Raw genomic sequence first — 26127 nt, forward strand, 5'->3', positions numbered from 1 at the left:
CTTTAGGCCATCCGCGCCAAACTAGATTAGTTCGTTTGGATTGCGATCCAAGACGCTCACTATTGCGAGCGCATCGGAGCGCGTAGCACTTGCGCCGCGTCACGGGAGCGGTAAACGCTGCACGCATATGATACTGGTGTCGTGTAAAATGGATGGATGGCCTCCAGCTATGGCCGCCAGTGAGGTGTAGGAATGTGGCTCGTCGGATTCGTCTATTGTGGTATTCCACTGTCACAGGGGTTATACCTTCTTGGGATTTCGAATATGAAAAGGACCCAAAATAGGAATAGTTACGCGAGTTTTATGAGGACTGTCACCTTTATTATTTTTTATTATATTCTTTTTTTTTTTTTCGGCCATAGCTTTAGGCCATCCGCGCCAAACTAGATTAGTTCGTTTGGATTGCGATCCAAGACGCTCACTATCGCGAGCGCATCGGAGCGCGTAGCACTTGCGCCGCGTCATGGGAGCGGTAAACGCTGCACGCATATGATACTGGTGTCGTGTAAAATGGATGGATGGCCTCCAGCTATGGCCGCCAGTGAGGTGTAGGAATGTGGCTCGTCGGATTCGTCTATTGTGGTATACCACTGTCACAGGGGTTATACCTTCTTGGGATTTCGAATATGAAAAGGACCCAAAATAGGAATAGTTACGCGAGTTTTATGAGGACTGTCACCTTTATTATTTTTTATTATATTCTTTACTATTTTCTCTTGACACCACTGCGGGGAAGGGGGGGGGGTCAAACCTTCTTGGCATTTCAAGATATGAAAATGACCCACAATATGAATATTGACCCAGGTCTTATGAGGAATGTCACCCCGGTGGGGAAATGATTTTTATTATTTATTATAGGCATATTCTTTACTTTTTTTTTCTTTCATTTGACAACACTCGGGGGTGTCATACGCAGTTTACCATTATATTTAAAATAGAATAAGTTGCTTAAATGAAATGCATAGATGTGATTACTTAAACAAATGTATTTTTTATAAATGGCTGTATTTTCGGGTGAAGAACAAAATGTTGGACACAAAAGTAACTTATCAGCAAGCCCGTAGACGGGGGTGCGAGGAGGGTCTTCACCCGACTTGGTCATGTTTTTGTTGTTGTCGTCTGCAGCAAAATCAGTGCTGCGATTTGTACCTGAAATGAGTTTTAGTAACCGCGTAATTTCAGAAATATAGTATAAAACTATAAATTCTCCTGCCAGGTCCAAATGCATGCGTATTATAAAGCTTGATGTTTGATGTATTTGAAAATCGTAATTGCAACATTCTGCAAAAAATGTTTGCTTGCCCTCCAGTGGGATTTTGGGGAGGTATGGGTCGGTAGGTCGGGAAATATAGGGCCTATATATTTTTAATGACTCACTGCTGTATTACAGTGAGGTAAATAAGGATAGGCCTAAATGGTGGGCAAATTTTTTGCACTCAAATCAAAGAGATACTTGATGGGCAGCTGTAATTAATGGCATTCATTCGTTTAAATTTCCCCTGAATGTAGAAATCGCCTTTGATGTAAAAATTGGACGCCCCCCGATCCCGCCCGATCAACTTGAACTTGAACTTGATGGATCTATTTATCATGCATGTATATACGTACGTATCTCTTCAAGAAAATGTACTTTTTTGTGTGGATTTTGTTTTTAAGCATAGGATATTTTCGGAATAAAATGGCATTTTTGTACAATGATTGGAAGCTGTAGCAATCCTTAGTTACTGTGCAAGCGGTGTAATAAAACTTGTAACGTCGCGACGTACCGATAGATGGAAAAGTATGCAATCAAGTTTATTGCTTGCATATTGGATAATTAAATGACTAGATTTTCATATTTACCACACAGCAGTTGTCTCCACCTGCTCTCTATACCACTCTGAATACCATGCTAACTCAACGATTTTTCAAAAATGAGCAAATATAATTATATTATAATACATAATATGAATTTATATTTAAAATAATGTTTCAAATGTTTCACAATGAGAATCATCATATCCCAGGAAAATAGATTTTGTGTGGAACTTGCTCAAAATAATTTTGATAAATTTAGCTGTCTGTACCACGTTGCGTGTGATATTTATTCCTGCTCCGAAGTTAATAACTTAATAAATAATATTACAAAATGTTATGAAAAGATGCGTCACTTTCATTGTTGATTTCAGGAGATAATCAACATGGTATTCGTTTTAAGATAATTATCATGATTCTACATTTTTGTTGGCAAAGAAATTTACTGGGTGGGCCTTTTTGTGCAATGGGCAGAATTAATTTACTGGGTGGGTAAAATAATTTATTGGGCAAATGCCTATTCAGATTACATGTTATTTACCTCCCTGCTGTTAACACGAGTTGTGCAGCGTTTGCGCGTAACCTGTCTGCCGCCCTCAAACAGCGGTGCAAATCAAGTACTTAGTATGCTAAATACGTTGGTACTGTTGTCGAAGCGGCGGTTGAACCATTGAAATGTTTCTTGCAAGATCAGGATTTTTTCGGATCGAAATTATATTTGTTTCATTAAATGCTTCAATGCAAAAAGTAATACTTTATGCTTTAAAAAGTTACAGGCTAACCGGGCCGGCAACTAGACTGCTGGCCCGGCCAAAAAGTTAGCCGGCGGACCGGCTCTATTTCGAACGCTGAATGTGTTATTTAGAGTTATTCTTGGGTGTGAGATCAAATTAATTTCATTATTTAGCATGCAATATGTGAGTCAGGCATGATGTGATGTCGTTACTTGGAGCCGTTACGACTAACTTGTCCGGCGGCGAACCCCGCTAAAAACTTACTAATTGCTATGAATGTCCGTCGTAAATAGGTCTATCCCACAATTCACAGGGCACCTTTGAAATAACATGCTCTAAAAAGGCTTAGGAAAACATTACAGAAACATTCAAATCGACTGCTAAGTGCCAGAAGTGGGAAAGTGCAATAGCTGCCATGTGTAGCTGTGTAGTGAGTATTATGTCTGTCTGTGGCGCTGTGTAGCGCTGCTGTTGTCTTCACAAGAGTACGCCATCTCACTCGATCTGATGCCAAGTGCGTTGCACCTTGCATTCCTTGGTTAGAAACCAGCTTCACGTCATTAGTCCAAGACGTTGGTGGACGTCCTCTTCCTCGTCTGCCTTCCATAGTCCCTTGCAAAATCTGCTTTTCTACACCTCCATGTTTCCTGACAATATGGCCAAAGTACTTCAGCTTTCTCTCCATTATGCCGCTTCTGATGGTTAGACTTGTACCAGTCTTGTCGAGGATCCAGGAATTTGTTCTCCTGTCTTTCCATGTCACTTGTAGAAGCCTCCTGTAACACCACATCTCAAAAGCATCTACTCTTTTCCTATCATTCTTGGTCATAGCCCAAGACTCGCATCCATAAGTGGCAATGGAAAACACAGTTGCATGAAGTAGGCGTACCTTGAGGTCAATGGATAGGCTTCTGCTTTTCCGTATGCTTAACATGCCCTGCACAGTTGTCCTTGCAATAGCCAGACTTCTCTTAATTTCAATAGTGCTGTCACCACTGTTGTTAATCATTGAACCCAGATATTCAAATTGCTTCACCTCCTCAATCTGCTGTCCATATATCAGAAACTCATCACGTTTCCGCTCTCTGTCTACAACCATTATTTTTTGTCTTCTTTATGTACATGAGAAGGTGTTTTTCTTCGCTGGCCTCTTTGACGCGCTTCAAAAAATCAATCAGCTCTACTCTGCTGCTATAAATAAGAGTGGTATCATCGGCGTACCTCAGGTTAGTAATTCTTGTACCGCCAACTTCACTCCACCCTCAAACCCCTCCAAAGCTGTTCTCATTATGTCTTCAGAGTAGATGTTAAATAGGTTTGGTGATAGCACACAGCCCTGTTGTAAGCCTCTTCCAATCTTGAACAAATCTGTGTCCCCGCTACTTGTGCTGACTGCTGATTCTTGGTCTTCATCAGTGGCGTAGCGTGGGTCATCCGATTGGGGGGCACCGGGTCTGATGGGGGGGGGGGGCACAAGCCGTTTTTCGGTCATTTTCCTATGGGATTTTTAAAACTTCAGATCCATTGGGGGCACGTGTCCCCCCTGCCCCTATGACGCTACACCACTGGTCTTCATTCACAAGATGACTTGGGAAACCCATCTTTTTCATAGTTTCCCACATCTGAGGGTGGCTAACACAGTCAAAAGCTTTACTGTAATCTATGAAGTACATGTAAAGAGGAAGTCTATGCTCTCTGCATTTCTCAATCACATTCCTGATATTGACAATTTGGTCCCTAGTCCCCCTTCCTTCACGAAATCCTGCCTGCTCATCAGATATCAGCTCCATTTTTTGTTCTTCATTCTCTTGATGGTGATCTTCAGAAGCACTTTACTTGCATGACAAATCAGGCTGATGGTCCGGTGATTGACACACACTTTCAAATTGAACGAGTGTGCCAATTGAAAGAGTGTGAGTATTATATTGTGTGTAAATTGCCAAATGTTCACAGGGCAGTTATTGCACTTATCTTATATTATTTTAATACGATTTAGTATAAGTTGCCGATTTATTTGAATATTTGAGATGTTCGGTTCGGGTTTTGGATAAGTGAATGTACTTTATACCAGCCAAATTCGCTTCATCCACCATAGTACACACAAGCACAAGCCACTTTCAGCTCAGAAGTTAATAATTGCGCTTAGACCCGCTTCACTGCAAATAAAAGGAGAAAAACAAGAAAACATTAGTCTTTTGTATTACTTTGAATTCAGCATTCCCCTTACCATTCAGCAGGGTGGCCTCATCATGACATTGCTACATTTCGTGCAATCTATAAAACACGCTGTGTTTCCTTATGGAAGAAAATTTCAAACTTTTTTCTTCATCATAAAATGCAATGAATAACTGTGAATAGCGCCCTCAATTTGAACACAAATATGCAATCATTGAATAAAATTACCACAAAAAGGCAGAAAAAGATAAATATTTTGATAAAGAAAAGACAATCTAAATTACAACTAGCTAAAAATATATGTGTATATTAGTGTGATAGCTGTTGGTATTGCAAAGGTCTAGAATTGAAAATTATGTGATGTTTTGTTAGAAACATTAACAAATAATAACATTAAACAACCGTGATTACCATTATTACTTGTTTTTTTTCCTTTTAGGAGCATGAGTTGGTCAAATATAGGGGTCTTTCGGAGCTGCGAAATCCAAAAATGGGGGTCTATCCGGGAGAGCATACCCGTATGGTCATTTGTGTTGAGTGCCCCCGGGAAGTAATAACCCCATTACCTTGACACTTATAGAAGACTTCCAGATATTTGTAGATATTACCACATGGATTACCAAACTGTTCATTGGTAGCGTCTACGTCACACGACTGCAGCTTGTCACATGTCTCCTGGACAATGCTCAGTGTGTTGTTAGATTGACACGAGTGTGTGTTTTTATCCAGGTAGTTGTTGGCACATACGTTCCTGTGTAGACGACCGTAGTTGGCGGACTGGATCGTCATGATTTCGCTTTGGCGGCATTCGAGGTGAAGCGTTTGGTTTTCACATGCGTAAGCTCGGAAGGTAGCACTTTCTGGAAAATGTGTAAGACAATAATGACCACATTAATTGTTACTCATGACGTGACTAGTAGTCGTAAATATTCAAACAATTTTATATTAATCAAATTCAAATCAATCGTCGTTACCATCAGTCGAGTGGGTACTGAAATTGAAGTTACAAACGATTGGTTAAACATAATTATTATATCACATTTGATACCACAGACTTTGAGAGATCCCAAGATAATTACTTTCCATTTCACTTAAGTGATCACGTGACCTACTTGTCATAATATAGACAGGGGCAGTTATATCACATGACAACCAATATAGCCTTCCCTTATCTTCTTAATCAATACCTGTTGGTTTCTCTTGCAACGTAGAGTTCCTCTTGCAACATTGAAACTCTCTATCACTGAGGTGATGAGAAGATCCCCAGTTTGATGTACAGTCTGGGGCAGTATGATAAAGATGGGGAATGAGTTATAAATAAGATGACATAGTTCAATTTCCAGAATTTGGCCTTCGCCTGAGGAAATGACTGGTTCCGGGGGCTGGTTAAACTCACGATGGTGCTTTATATATAGATCAAACTACATTAACAAACCTGTACATTTGTAGATTACATCCAAGTACTTGAACACATCCCCACATGGATTTCCAAACATGATGTTAGTAGCTGGCACATCACAAGAGCGAAGGTTATCACAATTAGCTCCCACAATGTATTGGGCGTTGTAGGTGCGACAGGTGTCTGCGTTTTTATTGTATTCGTTGTTACTACACATATCCCTGTTGGTACGTCCGTAGTTGGCATATTCAATTGACAGAACTTGGCCTTCATTACATTCAAGGTGTAACGTATCATGTTCACATGCGTGTCGTCTTAAGCTTTCTCGGTCTAAATGAGAAGATAGAAATATTGCAAGTACATGACGCATCAGACAAAGTGGCCAAGTAATATCATCAAAATATCTAATTACATCAATCAATTTTATATTGGAAAACGCTATCATTCATCTCTGAAATTGGAGAAAAAACACTTCAGAATATCTTCCAGACTGACCTCGTAATAGCCGGTGGTTAAATTTATGACTTTGGCAAGTCATGTTTGGAAACTTAATGCGAATTACGTGTCCAGGCGTGGCTCTTTGTACTCAGAACCCCTTCCGAACATGCCGAAGGACGGGACACTCTCGTGGTAATGTACCTAGTTAAAGCAGAACATCTTAATAGATGCAACCACCAAATCTAGATTCGTCCTCGGTCCCTAGAACACTTATGCCTTAGGCGATGAGGTACCAAAATACTGCATTTCTGCACTTTTTGCTCAATCAGAAGACAAACACAGAGTCATATCATACCAAATTTGACAGATTCTCTTTAAATCGCACGATATATGTTTCTTTTTCTTAAAAGATGCCAATAATAGTCTATATTACAAGGGAATTGAGACTGCAGTAATCGTTTGTTCCTCGATATCTTACCTTGGCAGACATACATGACTTCTACATATTTGTAGACATTTCCGCACGGATTCCCAAACACAAGATTGGTCGCACCAACGTCGCACACCTGATATGTCTCACAATTAGACCGTAGGATTCCCAGTGCCGTAGCAGAATAACAAGTGTCCGTGTCGGTATTCCATGAGTTATCACTGCATATGACCTGATTGAGTCGACCGTAGTTTGCCGATAATATGGAGATACCTTCTTTATGTCCGCATTCTAGATGTAAGGTGTTGTACTCGCAGGCGTATGCAGAAGCAAGTTTTGAGTTATCAACCGCTGCATATACAATGTAACAAAAGTTTATAAAAGACTTTATTTGCATGAACGGAACACTATACAGCCAGTACGCTCAAAGCAAACATTATATAGGCAATTCAGATTTACACATTTTGCGCGCGTCGCACGCGTCGCACGCGTGTCCAAGACAAGCCATGTTTAGAATTAGCCACTGGCCACAATGATATTTCAGTTTCGTGATGAAGAGTTAAAGGAAGTCTCCGGTAATCACAACATTATGCCTTATAGGCCTATGTAAGAAAAATAATTATCAAGCACGGATCACATGGTTTTATTTAAAACAAACTCATACTGGCTATAAAAACGAATAAAAACATCCGTCTCTCAACACGCGGTATTCAAAATTCCCGGGCGCCGATATTGTCGAGTGCAATGACGTCCCAGTAATACAATGAAGGCTGACGACAATTGAGCACAAATAACCATTACGTCATTGCACTAAGACAATTTCGGCGTGGGAATTTTGAATATCGCGTGTTGAGAGCCGACTGTTTTTATTCGTTTCAATGGTCAATATGAGTTTGTGTTAAATAAAACCATGTGATTTTTCTAGCATAACATAATTATAAGGCATAATGTTATGATTGCCGGAGTCTCCCTTTAAGATGGTATTATGATATTAAGGCAAGAATTGTGACACATGTTTGACATTCAAGTATAACCAATAATGAGTGGCGTGATTTTCGCGTCTCAAACATGTCAAATGTTCCTATTCTTAGATTTAATATAAATCGCTTGAGCAATCGTTTAGAACAAGATGTCACAGACGATTGATCACACGCCCAATACTTTTACTTTGACGCGACTACACACCTTTGTAGAAGTCAACTGCCTAAAAATGGCACAATATATAGAAACCTTTTTACGTAACGGGACGTTCGATTAATGTATTCATTTTGTTAACAGCTTCTCGGACATGTCGGAGGCCAATCCTTACAAACTATTTCATATCAATCAAAATCTACTCTGAAAACAAACATACTATCATACCTTGGCAAGTGTATTCAACTTCCAAGTACTTGTAAATATCTTCGCAAGGATTTCCAAATCTTACATTGGTAGCCGGTAAATCGCAGGATTGGTAGTTTTCACAGACCTGGCGAACCACGCCCATAGTAGCATTGCTGCTACACGAGTCGGTGTTTTTATTCCACGGATTATTGCTGCAAACGTTTCTGTGAAGACGTCCGTAGTTTGCAGATTTGATGAAGATACTTTCGCCTTCGTTGCACTGAAGATGTAAAGTTTCGTGTTCACAGGCGTATGCCCAGGTTGAAGTACTTTCTGTACAGTGCATGTGTCAAAGACAAATCAGAGACATTAAATATATGGTAGATTTATTAACACCCGTTTCCCCAAAGCATATCAGCCACTAGCCTTAAAATTGGAATACATTTGTTTGTGTTGTAAATACTTCAATTTTGATTAGAAGCCGCTGCTTTTATTGTTGTTTTCTCCCGTTTCTACCTGAAAATATTTTCCGAGGAAAAAGTCTGCCACCGCGAAATGATTTCATCACCCTCCTCTGCCTGAAAATATTTTCCGAGGAAAAAGTCTGCCACCGCGAAATGATTTCATCACCCTCCTAGCTCGGCTATTGTGGTAAGTGTGTTATCCATCTCGTACTTATTCTATATTTTATAATTCACTCTCATAACAAAGCCAATTCAATTATAGACAAAATAACATGACAAACGTCTCGCAGTCACACTAGAGGAAGTTTTGATGAGAAAACGGACATTTTGATGAGAAACAGCCAAAATGGTGAGAATTTAAATTTTCTCATTCTTTTGGATGAGAAACTTCCTGGTGTGTGTGTCAATCATTATTGCCTTATTAAAACTGGTGAGAATTGCTAATCCCCGCCGAGCTCAAAATAAACATTATTATTTTCTCATTCAAAAGAATGAGAAAATTAAATTTTCACCATTTTGGCCGTTTCTCATGAAAATGTCCGTTTTCTCATCCAAAACTTCTTCTAGTGTCAGTTTCGATTCGTGTAGCGCCCATAAAATTACAAAGAAAATACATACTTACTCTGACAGCTGTATGTAACTTGTAGATACTTGTGTATGTTCGGACACGGATTACCAAACATAGTTATCGAAGCAGCAACGTCACATGATCGGGCATTATCACAATTGGCCTGGACGATACCCAATGTGTTATAGATGCGGCATGTATCGGTATTTGTGTCAAGATTAGTATTGCTGCATATGTCCCTATTTGTGCGTCCAAAATTAGCTGACTCAATAGACAGGACCTTGCCTATAGGGCATTCCAGATGTAGATTTTGGCCCTCGCAAACGTGAGACTTGGTGTTGATTCTTTCTGTAGAAGAAAAAACGAATTTTGGTTTAATCGAATAATTAAGCTTAGAGGGAATGTGCCAGCCCTATCTCAACAATTATTTTTGAATATCAAGGACATTCATCTACACAGCGCTGGGCTGTTATTAACTTTTAGATGACATATTACATTGGTAATGATGGGAAAAGGGCAAAACAATTGTTGTGTTGCCCTCAACAACCGAAAAAATAAGGGTCGCAATTTTGTTAATTTTTTTTAATGACGATTTTTACTGATATTTTTAAAAAAATCGATGTTTTTCACTTAGAATTAATATTTTATAGTAAGACTAGTCTTAAATTGTTAATCTAACACGTTTCCAGTAGTCAAAATTGACAAATGTTCCTGTTGGAAGAAGCATTATTTAATATTAGTGGGGATTTTTAAAAACGCAAGGTTTAAAAAAAACCCACACCAACCTTCCCATTTTCCCTACTTGAGGGCAACGCAACAATTATTTTGTGCTTAACATATTATATCATGCATGTGTACACGTCAGACACGTACGTAACAATCGATTTTATGACATCACGTATTTTTGGGATATTGGTAGCTAAAGGATGTCAAGGGAAATCATGTAAGAAATACATATTGCATGCACATTTTCGTTATTATATTCCTAATATAAACCAATTCGGTGGGTTGACAATACGATGCGCCTCCAGCGTTTGCTGGAGAGAGGTCAAGTCAAAATTCGCAGTGCATAATCGAAAAATGTCGACATCAAAAGCCCGCGTAATATGAATACAACACAGGAACATAATGTTATTGTGTGTTTAAATGTCAATATAACGATGTTACACGCGATTATAGTAGATCCATTTTCTATCTATTGATCACACAAAATTCTTCGTGGAGCTGTTTTTAACATTATTATTATCACACTCGCGTTAAAATCCAGTGGTGGCTAGGAAGGCGATGTCGAGTCTGAAGGTAAAAAATTGGACTGGCAAGCGCAACCGCTGGCGGCGCATCGTATTGTGAATCGCCAAAATTAGGAAAATGTACAAAAAAAACCAAAAAAAAAAACCAAAAAAAAATGATTCTAAATACTCACCTGAACAAACATAGGATACCTCTAGATACTTGAAAATATCCCCACACGGATTCCCAAACACATTATAAGTCGCTGCTACATTACATGAGCTGAATTTTTCACAATTGGCCTGTACTATATCTAGGGAAGCATCTAAGGTACACGAATCCGTGTCTGTATTCCATGGGTTGTCGCTGCAGATGTCTCTATCAAGACGACCGTAGTTTGCTGATATGATTGAGATGCCTTGATTTGGGCCACATTCTAGATGAAGAGTTTCATGTTCACACACGTGCTTTGTGATCACGTTCTTATCGTCTGCACAAAAAAGTATGAAAAATGGTCACAATTATGATTAGATTATTGTCTCATGGTTGCAGCATTAGTGCAATTTTGTTTTTAATAGAGGATGGTCCGATTGTTATCAACCTTTGTTGAATGACAATCACCCCTACTTACGACCTTTGGATATTCATACTCATGTACGTGTAACCAGATTTGACAGAAAATTTGGGTTTAAAAAAAATTGTAGTATTATTGGAATAGTTTCCGTTGATTAATTTTTTCCCGTCGGTAAACACTTTCAAAATTTAGGTCTTACAGGATCTGGAATGAGCGTTTATGGCGTTTCGACAGTATTTTTGTGCGACATGAGAGCACCTCAGACGTATCGAATTGCATTCTGAATACGAAGCATGTCTTTCTGATATCAAATAATTTTCATTTCTTGAAATTCACGATATAATACAAATTTTATGACAAATTATTAAAATTTGATATTTTTCATATTTTTGATATGTAACAGTCCTCGAAATAAATTTGATAAATCTAATGATATATTCTTAAAGTGTATGTAGCTGGGAGGAAAAGCCGACGATCAATTGAAAATTTTGACCTTTTATATTGAATATATGGATTTTTTTCCCCAAAAGACCTATTTTTTGTTGGTGTTTTGGGAAAAAAAATCCATATCTTCAATACGAAAGGTCAAAATTTTCAATTGATCGTCGGCTTTTCATCCCACCTACATACACTTAAAGTATAAATCATCAGATTTATAAAGTTTACTTCAAGTAATGTTAAATATCAAAAATATCAATTTTTAATGATTTGCCATACAATGTGTATTACATTGCGAATTTCAAAAAATCAAAATTATTTGATATCAGAAGGACATTCTTCGTATTCAGAATGCAATTCGATATGTCTGGTGTGCTCTAATGTCCCACAATAAATACTGTCCAAACGTTCATACCCCTTCCCTTAAAAAGATAAAGAAAAATTAATATCTCCCAATGTGTAATTCCAAATTATATAAATCATAACTTGGTGATATCACTTTGAAAAGTTTCTGTTTGCGTATTGTGGTACATCACCTTATCACTTGATGTGGAATGGCGGCGCCCGTGGGCCACGTGGACATTTTAGATAATTCGCTTTTATAAAATAACCAAACCTCACTGGTAATATAGAAGACGTATGGTTTTGTAAAAAAAAAAAAGTAATGACAATAATATAAAGGGACCGGAAATGTGAACTTGGTATATTACAATTAACTTTCAATTAAGTAAAAAAGGACATCGTTCTTGTATTCTACGCTTACCTTAAATTAATAAACAGGAATATTTCATGGAATTTCACAATTACATGCCTCCCCATTTAATTGGTCCAATTTTGATATAAATTCAATGGAGATATGAAATTGGTATACTTAATTCAAGTTTCAATTAGCTAAAAGTACAGTTTCGTGTATTCCCAGCTAACCAAAAAACGTTTTCTGAACGTTGTGAGAACGTACCGTTGACGTTTTCTAGACGTTCTGATAAAACGTTTTAAAACGTAATTTTGTGGAGGGTTTTGACGTTTTAAAAACGTTATTAAAAGACGTTCTAAAAACGTTTTCGCAACGTAAAAGACGTTTTTAAGACCTATCTTTCCGTTACCCAAGACGTATCCAGGACCTACAGAAAACGTATTGGACGTTCTAGCACGCAACTAACGTACTAAGAACGTTGCAGAAACGTCCAAAACGTCCTGAAAACGTTATAGCAACGTAAAAAACGTATTGGAGGATGCATTACTCACCACCAGAAAACGTATGTTACGTTTCTACTACGTTTTAGAACGTTTTCTTGACGTTTTAGTGACGTTTAGAAAACGTGCTATGTTTTATTAGTTTAAGACAATGAAAATAAAGCGAAAATGTAATTTAATAAAAGTCCAAAACAAATATCAAATATTATTAAATTAGGCCAATACAAAATTCATGAAACAAGTTAGATTGGCAAATTAGTGATACTTACCACTTATACGACACATAATAAATCACACCAGACAATTAATGTTGATTTGATGTGTGATTCATTAAACTTTATTCCTGTGTATGAATACTATTCTTCATTCATTTTCGTTGAAAATACTGCTGAAACATAAATTAATTTTATACAAACATGCTATGCAAAATCACCCCATGGAACATGTGGAACTTGTGTTACCATGTATCGAGTCAACTATTGTCATGACCATTGATGACTGTTTATGCACTCTATTACTCGATTTATAATAATTATTGTTTAATACATATGCATGGATGGAATACTCATGAAACCCGATTATTGTACATTTATAGGATAAAAAGTTTTAAAACATGATTTATATACATGAAAACTCTCAAATATAAGTTACTATTTATAATTGAAGACAGAATAATATTCAAAAGACTAGTTTGCGTATAATGTCCTGTCAACCAGACCAAAAATGCCGTTCTGCGCAGGTCAGCAACCAATCACACCGCGCCTTTGCCCTGACGTCAGACGCAAACTAATGTTTTCAATTCGGTCTTCAGTTAAATTCGACAAACTTAATTGATTACTCTCACGTACAAAGCGCAGTTAACACTCTAAGAAATAAAGGTTCTAAAAAGATTCTAAAGTTGTCCTCACAGGAGAACCCTTAGAGGTTTTCTAAAGAACCAAATATGGTTCCAAGACCATCGAAAATGACCCCAAACTAAAGAACCTTTTAGAGGTTCAAGATCTAAGAGGGCGGGTTCTCCTGAGAGGACAATTATTTCTTAGAGAGTTGATGATGACTAGACTTGAAAGTGCTCGTAACTTTTGCCAACACTTTGCTAAAATTAAGTCATAATTATTGTTCATGGTTTACTTTAATTTTGTAGAATTTTGCCATAGGCCTACTATGTTCGTAATGTCTAGCCCCTCTCAAATTTAATTAGCATTTATGCAAAGTAACGTGGTCCGGTTTGACACTTTGACAAGAACGTATTTGCGCGATGTTGACAAGTCGCAACTCACAACGAATATATGGCGACGGAATTAACAACACGTATTTTGATTGACCAAGTTTTAAGGCAGAATTCTGTAAAATAAAAGTACCATGAACATTTATGCATTTATTTTAGGCATAATATTGACAAATGTACAGTTCATGAGCCTTTTCACGGCTCATTACCTAAATTGATTAAATGTAGGCCTATAAAGATGATAAGTCTGCATTTCCCTTATGGAACTAGCCCCGTTCTCAAACCGCGACGCCTCTCGAACAGCGAGCGGAGCGAGCAGCGAGCGCAGTGGAAAATCATCATACAGGTATCAGAGTACAGAGTGCTAGGAACTACCGGTACCCAAAGCATTAACGAGCAAATTAGTCCTATAAACGAAACTACTTTCGTTTTCGGCCATCATCTCCCTCCCTGCCAGAAACGTAAATCCACAAATGTTGAAAATTATCTTCTTAAAAGAAATATTTTTACAAACGTCATTGAGATTTGAAACCCACTCCCAAAAACCTCGATCTTTTTTTTTTTTTTTTTTAAGGGAAGGGGTATGAACGTTTGGACAAAATTTATTGTGGGACATGAGAGCACATCAGACATATCGAATGGCATTCTGAATACGAAGAATGTCCTTCTGTTCTCAAATAATTTTGATTTTTTTTTTAATTCGCAATGTAATACACATTTTATGTGAAATGATTAAATATTGATATTTTTGAAATTAACAGTACTTGCAGTTAACTTTATAAATTTGATGTTTTATACTTAAAGTGTATTTATTTAGGATAAAAAGCCGACGATCAATTTAGAAAATTTTGACCTTTCGTATCATGGATTTTTTCTCCCAAACACCCAAAAAAATAGGTCTTTTGGGGAAAATTCCATATCTTCAATATGGAAAGTCAAAATATTCAATTGATCGTCGGGTTTTCCTCCCAGCTACATACACTTTAAGAATATATCATTAGATTTATAACATTTACTTCGAGGACTGTTAATATCAAAAATGTGAACAATATCAAATTTTAATAATTTGTCATAAAATTTGTATTATACCGTTAATTTAAAAAAGAAAATTATTTGATATCAGAAAGACATTCTTCGTATTCAGCATGCAATTCGATATGTCTGATGTGCTCTCATGTCCCACAAAAAATACTGTCGAAACGCTCACAACGCTCATTCCAGATCCCTTAATGTCATTAAACACGTCAAATAATTTGAATACGCATAGTCTAGTCTCAAAGATAAAATAAGTTCAATTGAAGTGTTGTGTGAAAACTCCTCAAATTGAATTATTACCTCTTTACTAGTGTCCCCAAATACAACGTAAAAACCACTAATTTACATTGTTTACACAACATACAGATAATAGCATCACTTCCGTTGCTGATGGGCAGAGCGATTAACTGTAAACCGTTGACAAGAGCGTACTTGCGCGATTGACAAGGCGCAACTTGCGAGTATGGCGACAGAAATAACAACACGTACGGCGTGTAAAGCACACATAGTAGGCCTACGCTTCGGATCGGAGGCGCATTGTGAACATCGCGGAAGTATGCTCTCGTTTTACAGCAAATTAAAATCACGGTATAGTTACTATAATCGATAAGTCGCTATAATCTGAGGCAGAATTTAAAAGTCCGAGTACATTTTCGGTCTGGTTGGCAGGATGTCAGACGCAAATTAGTCTTTTAATTCGGGCTCAGATTATAGCATGCCCTCGAGCGTCAAGTCGCAAGCCATACATGGCCTTTAATGCAACTTTGACCAAAGGGCCGTTCATATTACGCCGCAATTGCGGTGCGGTGCGGTGCCGCACTGCAGAATACTTCAATAAATGAAGTTCAATACATTTTAACTTGGAAATGCGACGAGTAGCGTTGAGTTGAGGCAAAAAACAATCGATTTATCGGTACCGCATCGCACTGCATTGCGGCGTAGTTTGAACGGACCTCGACGCTGCAACAATAAATAGCTTTTTGAGTATGACGGGCACAAATGGAGATGGTGTACTTTTATTTGGGTAATCTTGTGTATGCTTTCTTTCAGCATACAAAAGATTACCCAAATCAAAGTACTCCTCTTTGTGCCCGCCATACTTCAAAAAGGCTTAATATAAATCAGCGATTGTGGAAACGCACTCAGCGAATACTAGTGTGATTGGTGATTATACACTGGTGAAGTGACGTAGTTAGTCGGATTAACTACCATAGCAATAGATGAATAAAATTTTGACTGTATCCCCGTATGCCTACAACGTCCATGCGGTACCGATGCATTGAACCATATATTATGTCAAAGAAATGCTAATCACTTGCACCTGTAAGATTAGCCTGTTTGAAAAAGAGCGGTATTGTATTCAATCTATTATATGATTGAAGACAGGTGATGAGTGCAACCTGCTGTAGTGCAGAGCGATCTATTCAAAAATTGTATTCATCTATTGCCATGGTAGTTAATCCGATTAGGACGTCACTTCGCCAGAAACAAAAACATCTTAACATGCTTATGAGAAATGTTTTAAAATAAAAGTCTGATATATAATCACAGCTATTTTAAACTTAAACCTTATATTTATCGAATATATATACTTCAATAGACAGTGAGCACCTTGTCCGACAATGTTGTAAAACTAGCATGTTTACCAGTACAGTGCCTGTGGTCTTCAGTTTCAATGTGTCCCCTAGTCTTGTTCTTCCTCTTCCTGTTGGGAGCCACGTTCATTTTCGCCGCGCTCATCATCCTCCAATTCCCCTACAGGTACCGCTGCATCCACATTCCCAGCTTTCTATAGATAATAAAATGGAAAACAATCTATTTATAAGCATGATCATCATTTTGGGAAACATCATTTTTTATTTTTTATTGAAACCCGATTCCCCTTAAATCTATCAGCTCACTAAAATAGCAGCCATGACAAAATATATATAAATAGGCATAAGAAATTCTATGAATAAAAAATACTATCAGGTTATGGTCACCCTTAGATATCCAGACAACTTATTTATATTATCAGTATCATTAATTCTGAGTAATTTTCAAGGTCTGTATAAACCATAACGAAATCATAATGCGCGCGGTGGGGTGTGTGTGGGGAGGGGGCATGGTGCCCCTACTGAACCTAAGAGAAGTGAAAATAAACAAAAATGCTCCATAGAGAAAGAAACATCACGTAGGTGTGTGAAATGTAAGGACAAAAAGTATGTCTCAGATACATTTGGTAAAATAGCTTTGTGCTATGCTTTATTATTTTTTAAACATTATTTTTAAAAGAAAATGAGCTGTGCGATATGCGATATTTTTTTTTCATTTTACATTTATCGAACAATATTTATGCACTTTTGATATTCAGATACAGAAACATAGTAATACACTGCAAAAACAGTGTCTAGAGATTGAACACTTTTTTTTGTCCTCAATTTGTAAATACGTTTAAAACCTAAACACCAATGTCAAATTTCAAAACATCATATGTTTAATATCTAAACACATTAAGACATATTAATTCCTAAACATGTTTAGCATTTAAACGTGTTTACAAATAGAGGACAAGGTGGTGTCTAGAATGAGTGCTTATATTATAATCCCTAGACATTGTTTTAGGCCTACATGAATTAAATAAATGAATTTGGCATTTCAGCAATGATATTTGAACTTACTTTATACTTTTTTCCACCTGGAAGATTTGGTGTTCTTTTCAGATAATCTCCAAGTCCCTTCTCTATCTCAACCTCCTTAGCTTGAGGATGATTCTTCATGCAAGTTTCTATAGAAAGGTGGAAATGATATGAGTTCAGTATTAAATTAAACTCCTTTATCAAAATAAACGGTCTGTATCTCAATATTAGGATTTTCCAAAAGCCTACATGTCGACGTGTTACCATACGTGCGGTCTGTGGTCTTAGGGGAAATATTTTTTATTTGATAAGTTTATGAATAAAGTATACACATATAATCTAAAATAACAAAAAAAAAAACCAAGTTGGAAACGTATGTCCGATTTAGAAGTCAGATTTAAATATCCATATTTTAATTTTATAGTCACAGAATATGAGTATATTACACCCACTATGATTGGTTCAGACAGCATGACAAATTATATGCATTCTGTTTAGGCTTAGCCGATCTTAGCTCTATGGAAGCTTATGGATCTGTTTTCTCACCCAAAAGGAAAGGCCTGCGTGATTTGACATATTATGTTAATCATAGATTGTATCTTGGGCCTATGAAACTTACTGACGATAACTTTGTAGAAACTTGAAAGGGCTATCTTTAATGCTCAGCTTGCCTTTTCTCCCTATACACTGTAGGAGGACCACAAATTGTTCGTTCCCAGCTTCCTCATCATCCTCCTGATGGTTTCGTTGAGATCATGTCCTCCAACAAGACTAAGGTGTCGTATCTGGAATAAAGACATATGAATCAAAGCTAAATATTTTTAATGCATTATCGCATGGAATTTGGAAGTCAATATCGTTTATGATGTTGCCGTTGTTGATGGTTCAGTATCTTGTGATACTTTGACCCACAACTGAATAAAGTTATTGTGATTTTCATCGCAAGTGCAAAATGTCAAACATATGCCTATTTTGAATTATGGCCTATTTATAAATGATCATGATTATTAGTACTTCAATTGTGTAAATCAACCACAATTTCATATTGTGTACTTTTGAACACACGAAAATTGCATCTTAATTCATAATTTTGTTTTTAAAGCTAGTATAGGGTGGAGGCAAGGGAACATTTTGCACAGGTTATGATTGTTTGGTATAAAATGACAGTTCCTGAGAAATATTAAAATATTTAAAGAACCTCTCGTGTCTATTCGATATTCCTATATTAAAATACATGTATATAGAAATATTTTTGGCTGAGTGAAGTAATAATATAAAACCACATGCGGCTCTCATGTGAAAAAAAAAAAAAAAGCAAAACTTATAGTTAAGGGCTGGGGTATGAACGTTTGGACAGTATTTATTGTGGGACATTAGAGCACATCAGACATATCGAATTGCATTCTGAATACGAAGAATGTCCTTCTGATATCAAATAATTTTGATTTTTGAAATTCGCAATGTAATACATATTTTATGGCAAATCATTAAAATTGATATTTTGATATTTAACAGTACTTGAAGTAAACTTTACAAATCTGATGATTTATACTTAAAGTGTATGTAGGTGGGATGAAAAGCCGACGATCAATTGAAAATTTTAACCTTTCGTATTAAAGATATGGATTTTTTTCCAAAAACAACAAAAAAAAAAGTCTTTTTGGGAAAAAATCCATATCTTCAATATGAAAGGTCAAAATTTTCAATTGACCGTCGGCTTTTCCTCCCTGCTACATACACTTTAAGAATATGTCATTAGATTTATATAATTTACTTCGAGGATTGTTATATATCAAAAATTTGAAAAATATCAAATTTTTATAATTTGTCATAAAATTTGTATTATATTGTGATTTTCAAAAAATGAAAAATATTTGATATCAGAAAGACATGCTTCGTATTCAGAATGCAATTCGATAGGTCTGAGGTGCTCTCATGTCCCTCAAAAAATACTGTCGAAACGCAATAAACGCTCATTTTAGATCCCTTAAGAGTGCACCAAAATATTGACATAGTTTTTTTGTATTTCAATCAGGTACAATAAAAAGCTATCTTGTCATGTTTCTTTACAAAGTTCTAATTGATAACTAACTAAACAGCAGATTGCGTAACTCTATCACTCTTTAAACAAATGATAAACTTCAATGTTGCAAAATATGGAATATGGATATTTTTCGACAATGTTCTTAGCACATCGAAAAATGTTTCAACAGAACGAAGGACAATATCTTGAACTTCTGAACCAGCAGTTGCCAGACCTTAAGGCCTATATGATTTTATGACATGTTACATGTACAAAATAAGTAATTGTCTTGCTTTTAAAACTTTATACGAAGGAGAACAACTAAGATTACAAGAGATGGTAATCTAATACTAATGGATATGCGTTTTCCCAGTCGCCACCCAAACAGGGTGGTGGGTTATGTATTTTAAATTGTGATCTGTTTAATTGATAAAATGTCATAGTTTGTTTTGGTGTCATTTGAAAGCTAAAACACCACTAACATTAGTAACCCAGCAAACACAAAACGTTTTCGACATCATTCGCAAAAGGTTATAAAAGGTTGTCGGAAAACGTTTAAATGTCGGGTTATATAAAGGGTACATTAATGGTGTAAAACGTTTTCTTAACATTAAATAACATTTGTTGGTAATTTACTGCACAGCAAACACAAATGTTTTACAAAAACATTTAAATGTCGGGTTATATAAAGGGTATAAAAACGTTTTAATAACATTCCAAAAACATTTTTGAAAACTTGATACAAAACATTCGAAACAGAATGTTATTTTGAGGTTGAAAAAATATTTTGCAAAAAATGTTTGCCCAAAATATTTACAATAACGTTTTAAAAATGTTTTCACGACCTTTATATAACCCGACATTTAAAGAACATTTTAAGAACATTTCTGTGTTTGCAGGGTGCAAATATTTTAACATAATGTTATTTAAGTGTTGACAAAATATTTGGCCAAAAATGTTTGCAAAAATAGTTTACAATGACATTTCGAAAACATTTTAAAAATATTGTTGTAGTGTGTTTTCATACAAAACGTTTTAAAACGATTTCATGACCTTTATATAACCCGACATTTTAATGTTATTAAACACATTTTTACCGGAACCAAAACCCAAAATATAACTTATTTAAAACGTTTTAAAAACGTTTTTGTGTTTGCTGGGAACAACCCTGTAAATATGAACAATGTAGCTTTTCAACTACTGGAGATGTGTGGTTGATCGAAAGTTGTGAGGGAAGGATGGGGAAGAGGAGCACACAAAGTCTATGGGAACAGGGCGTTTTGCATGTGTAACTTGAATAAATTAATGACTACAGGGGCTACATGAACTTGATTTTGGTCTTAATTTACAGCTAAAAAATTCTACTTGTTGTTTTTAATCATTTTGAACTCTTATGCATGCATACCTAGGGCTAAAGAATCGTACTGGTCATCGATCTCTTTGATTTTTTAATTCAGTGCTTTCAGGCAACACAAACCTAATTAATTACACTAAAAATAAAAACAAATGTGTTCCACTTCCAAGCAATCAATATACATCATTATTCATTTGCAATCATTTCATAAATATTCCAACATTCCATTGTTTAGGGCAAAAATTAGCGTACTTGAACTTCTCTGGGTAATATATGATTTATAGGTCATACCATCTGTTGTTTTTAACCATGGACTTGGAGTTTGTGACTAACCCAGAACATAGGTCAAGACTGAGGTGGTACAGGTGAAGTTCTGGGTGCACAAAATACACCTCTGGGTGCAATAACCGGCAACATGATAATCATTTCAATGGATTTCCAGTAAACCCTTCTGCCTGGCTTTAAAGTAATTATTCAAATTATGAGGTTTTGGGCGCTAAATACTCCCTATTAATCACATATTGCTTACATATTGGGTAACCACGGCCACTCTTTTTTGCACTTGTAATTAATAATGTTACTTCTCACGTGTTCTGTTTTTATACTTGATGACTTCTCTTACTACTTTCAGGAATTTGCCTGTGTAAATATACATGATATAGATGAGAATAATAATATAGCCTACTTGTAATTAAATCAGGTACTAAGTTGTCCGACGATCTGATGATCGAGTGTCATGAGTGTCATGCTAATCTAATACTCATCTAACACATTATGTCAGATAGACTTATGAAATAGGTATAACAATTTGACAAACAAGACAAAACTCAAGTCAATAAACCACCTTGAATTTCAATCAAATAATTAATTGTAGGCACGGCCTTTCGATTCTGACAACATCGCCGATCTTTTTCAATTTTGAGATTGCAATTTTATAAAGCTTTCAATCACGACGAATAGGCCAGCTATACGAATGCATCACGAACATACAAGTATTTTATTTAGTAGTACCAATACGGAATTAAACCATGAATATCATCAAACCTTACAACATACTTTTAAGTCAAGAATGGTAAATAATTAGAAAAACAATATCCTATTAAAAACATCTTAAGTCCTCAGCTTTTAAAGACTTTCCTCGAATTCAAATTACATCAACCGTCATTATATTGTGGATGCCATATGTTACTCATATTGTACTTAAAACTTCACTGATTAAATTGACTAAAAACATACACGCTTTAACATGTTTAATGCAAATATAGTAATAATAAAATACAATCTTACCTTTGTTTGGTAGAACTGAAAGAAACAGATGCAAATAGTTCCTTTTGATGAGCAACTTGATGTATATTCCTTAGAACAGCATGCCAGCATAAACGATCGTGTGAAACGTATAATTTTTCACATTCCAGGTTTGAATTTTGGGTTGCCAGACGATTCACAAAACCATAAAACTTTTATATAGGTCACATAAAGATGTCAAGCAAGTCAAACAACCGGGTCATACATCACAATCTCTAAGACACAGTTCCTCACTAACCAGCAGCTTATGCTAGGCTTAGGCTGACTTTAAAATGTTGGTTGCAAAAGCTTAACTCTACAAATTGAGATCAACGTCCGAGAAGTGATGTTGTCGAATGCATATAATTGAACCGTGCTGTGATGAAGAGATTGTTATAATAAAAGGACTGCGTGAAACACTTGCCAAATTAGGTACATGTTTCCTGATTGATGCACATATAATAAAGAATTAAACAGTTAAACTTGTATTCATCAGCAATATACAGACATCATTGACTTCACAATTGCTGGAATTTATATGCGCGCACAGCAGGCGAACATTAAGTTTCATATTTTGAAGTGAAAGTTGATACACATTTGGGTTCATTTCCCACGAAGCGCGCAAAAATATGCAATTTTACACTATTTTATACCAAATCAAGGCGTTTAATGCTATCTATAAACAACAAGGAATTTTTCTTTCACTTTTTTCTTCTTTGAGATGTCGGGGGGAGGGGTTGTCATAAGAATTCAAGGAATTATTTAATCCCTGTTGATTTAATATTTAGTCGGCTTTGTCATGTGTATCTTGTCTTTTTTTTTTACTTTCTTCAATCTTTCGATTCCGTCCTTTTCCTCAGTCATCTGACATGATAGCTCCTCTTTTTCCTTTCTGTTAATTGCTGACGTACCAGATATCAGGGTATGACATAGACAAATTGCTTTTTACCGGTCAAGTTTACGGGGAGATGCGCGTATTATTCACACAAATCTTGTTATACTATTTTAGCCCCCAATCACGGTGAATTGGATGTGAATATGAAGGTGAATTTGAATTCGATGAAGTACGCGGAGCGCGAGAAAATTTCAATTCTAAACTAGACCAGGGAAGTGTTTGCCGAAAACGGGGTGGGGGTGACATTTGATATCCCAAAGTGTATGCGGACGTGTCCCCGCTGTCCCCCAGGATTTACGACCATACAGTGCCTTAAACCAGAGTAGGCTACGTGTTAAAACATTTTGATAATATGAAATAATAATTAAACGCTTTAGAAAGACATTTAATTGACGTTGTACAAAACGTTCGGAAAACGTTCTGGAAATAACGTATTATAAACGTGGCAAAATAACGTAAAAAATCGAAATATTTTGTAACGTTTTAAAACGTTTTCTGAACGTCATGGTAAAACGAACAATATTTTAACCAAGTCAAAACGTTTTTAAAACGTTTTTAAAACGTTTTGGAAGACGAAGACGTAAAAGACCAAACTAGAACCTAGAGAAAACGTTTTCTAAACGTTTTGTGTTTGCTGGGTTTCGCACTCTATTTGCCAATGAAGTTGACTACATGTCTTATGAAGTGATTAAAAAAATCGCTTTTTGATCAAATAATGGCTCATGACAGCCAATTCATTTTTTATGATAAAAATATGTTAGAAGTGCAAGGATATTCGTTCCACATACATAATTTTATTTCTCTGTATTTTGTTTAAAAAAGCGTATACCCTAACTCTATTGAAATTAATTAAATTTGACGTTCTTTGAATAAACTTTAATTTCTTTAAAAGGTAAAACGTACGATGGACGCAAACCATGAAATCAGCAGGTGATTCAAACGTATATGTAACCAGCTCCAACAAAACCCGGAACAAGTCGCCACACACGTTTTTGAGTTATAGGCCGTTCAAAGATGACATCGCCATCCCCATGAAAATTTTTTTGAAATTCTTAATTGCATGGCATTTGATTTTGGGACTTTCAAATCCTTGAAAGTGGAATTTCAAGGATTTGAAAGTACTTATTAAAAAGAGGGTTATTTAATCAGTAAATAACAATTGAACTATGATAATCCCTATTCAATCCTGTGTAAGACAGGAAACTAATTGGCCCATTACTCGGAATAGCATTTACAAAATTTCCATATCTTGAAAAGTATTGATGCTATTGTGCTTACATTTTTATTCAACTCATGAAATATCAAAAATGCGACTTGTTCCTGTTTTTGTCAGAGCGGGTCACATACTCATATTAATCTAATATATCGTATATGGTACGTTAATGTAATTCGTTTTCCCTGATTACTAAAGAACACTGCATGTAAACGTAAATTAGTGTTACTCTTAATGGTCAAACCACACTATTCATTTAGCCTTTAATATAATATATATCTCAGTAGCACGGTACTAGACAGCTAGCCCAAAAATAACTTTGCCCAAATTAAAAATCGTATTTTTCAAAATTGAAAATTATGTTTCAAATTCAATTACCCAAATAACGACCTCGATCTTTGATTTAATTAAGTCTTCCAAAATCCCTCTACGAACAATATATGCAAATAATAAATGACCTTATTCTTTCTCTTCTTCCCAAGATATGTAATGACAATTTTGCAAATTTTAATAGTTCTATAGGAGGTATTTCATATACGTGTTATAAACATCTAAAAAAAAGTAACTACCCCCTAAATAATGACCATTATTCAAAAACGGGTAATTGCATTACAAATCTGTAAAATGCGTTGGAAGAAGAATTTATTTCTGCACATTTTGACACCTCATTCATAGCAATTGACCAAATATTGACGTCACAGCGTACATTTAAATCAATGTAGCCCAAGATTTGAAAGTTGCAGTAAATTCTATTGATTTTGCATTCAGTGTTATGGAAGGAAATCTGTGTAATGATATCCGAGTGTTTTTGTATTGTAAATATTTGTATGTAAGTGCAACTTTCAAATCTGGACCTCATTACATTAAATTGACCGGTGTTTTATTGTTTTCTGTGCTATCGTATCAATTAAGGTGTCAAAATGCGCAGAAATAAATTCTGATTCCAACGCATTTTACAGATTTGTAATACAATAGCCCCCTTTTGAATAATGGCCATTATTTAAGGGGGGTTGGTTACTTTTTTGAGATGTTTATGTCTACGTTGTATATATAATGTATATAACCTTTGGAACACTACTCACCTGCTGTTTGGACAACGGTAGAATTTGGATTCAATTTACATACAAACGGAAGCTTAATATCACATCTCGCATCGTTCCAGCTTGAATCTTCTTCCCCAAATGTCCACATATGTCCACAGTCCTCACCATTTGCACCACTTGGTTCACCTTGTCTCCACAGTGTAAAAGAAGTTGTCTTGGCATCGCTCCAAACATAAACCCCATCTGTACCTTGATCTGAGAGTCCTAACCATATAGCATTACTTGGGTCTACCCATTCCTCTGTAGCTCCTACAGGTGTTAAACTTGTCTTCCATAGCTGGTGCACGAATTCATTCTCCTCGTTGGAATGGATTGACACCAAATGGCCTTCTTTGCCTGCTTTGTTAGCTAATCCAGAGCATTGTTGTTCAGCTTTTGACCAAGTTTGTGGAGTTCCAGAAAAACGGTAACAGTTACCGGTAAATTCTGTCCACAATGGAGGGCAACATTGATGAGCGGTTGAGTGTGTTAGAAGAGACAGAGCAGTGAACGCAAGGAGGTTAATTAGAGTTGACATGATCATGTTGGGTAGGCTGGCGTTTGTGAAACTTTGGGGAAAATTTGTAACTGATTTTCCTGAACGTGCCCAATGGGTACGGTGAAGGCAATCAGG

At 36.1% G+C, this 26127-nt stretch overlaps 1 protein-coding gene across 1 annotated transcript; it reads right to left on the minus strand.

Annotated features, from left to right (window-relative positions):
* Window positions 1–774: 774 nt before the first annotated feature.
* On the minus strand, window positions 775–26127 carry LOC140157099 (uncharacterized). The gene is made up of 8 exons (XM_072180171.1): window positions 25494–26127; window positions 10749–11045; window positions 9380–9673; window positions 8333–8626; window positions 7019–7321; window positions 6139–6432; window positions 5270–5563; window positions 775–4684 (listed from the first exon to the last, which is right to left on the minus strand). The coding sequence occupies exons 1-8, from the start codon at window positions 26035–26037 to the stop codon at window positions 4671–4673; spliced, it is 2334 nt and encodes a 777-aa protein (XP_072036272.1). The 5' UTR covers window positions 26038–26127; the 3' UTR covers window positions 775–4670.

The sequence above is a fragment of the Amphiura filiformis genome, chromosome 7, assembly GCF_039555335.1.
Source record: "Amphiura filiformis chromosome 7, Afil_fr2py, whole genome shotgun sequence".
Lineage (NCBI taxonomy): Eukaryota > Metazoa > Echinodermata > Ophiuroidea > Amphilepidida > Amphiuridae > Amphiura > Amphiura filiformis.

What these genes read in the sequence shown, in the direction of transcription:
- LOC140157099 (XM_072180171.1), bottom strand. Translation starts at nt 26,037, where the DNA reads ATGATCATGTCAACTCTAATTAACCTCCTTGCGTTCACTGCTCTGTCT. An exon ending in GGTATCCTATGTTTGTTCAG is followed by an intron (nt 9,674 to 10,748) that starts GTGAGTATTTAG and finishes TTTCTTCTACAG; the next exon opens with AAAGAATCAACACCAAGTCT. An exon ending in AGTTGAATACACTTGCCAAG is followed by an intron (nt 7,322 to 8,332) that starts GTATGATAGTAT and finishes TTGTATATGCAG; the next exon opens with CGGTTGATAACTCAAAACTT.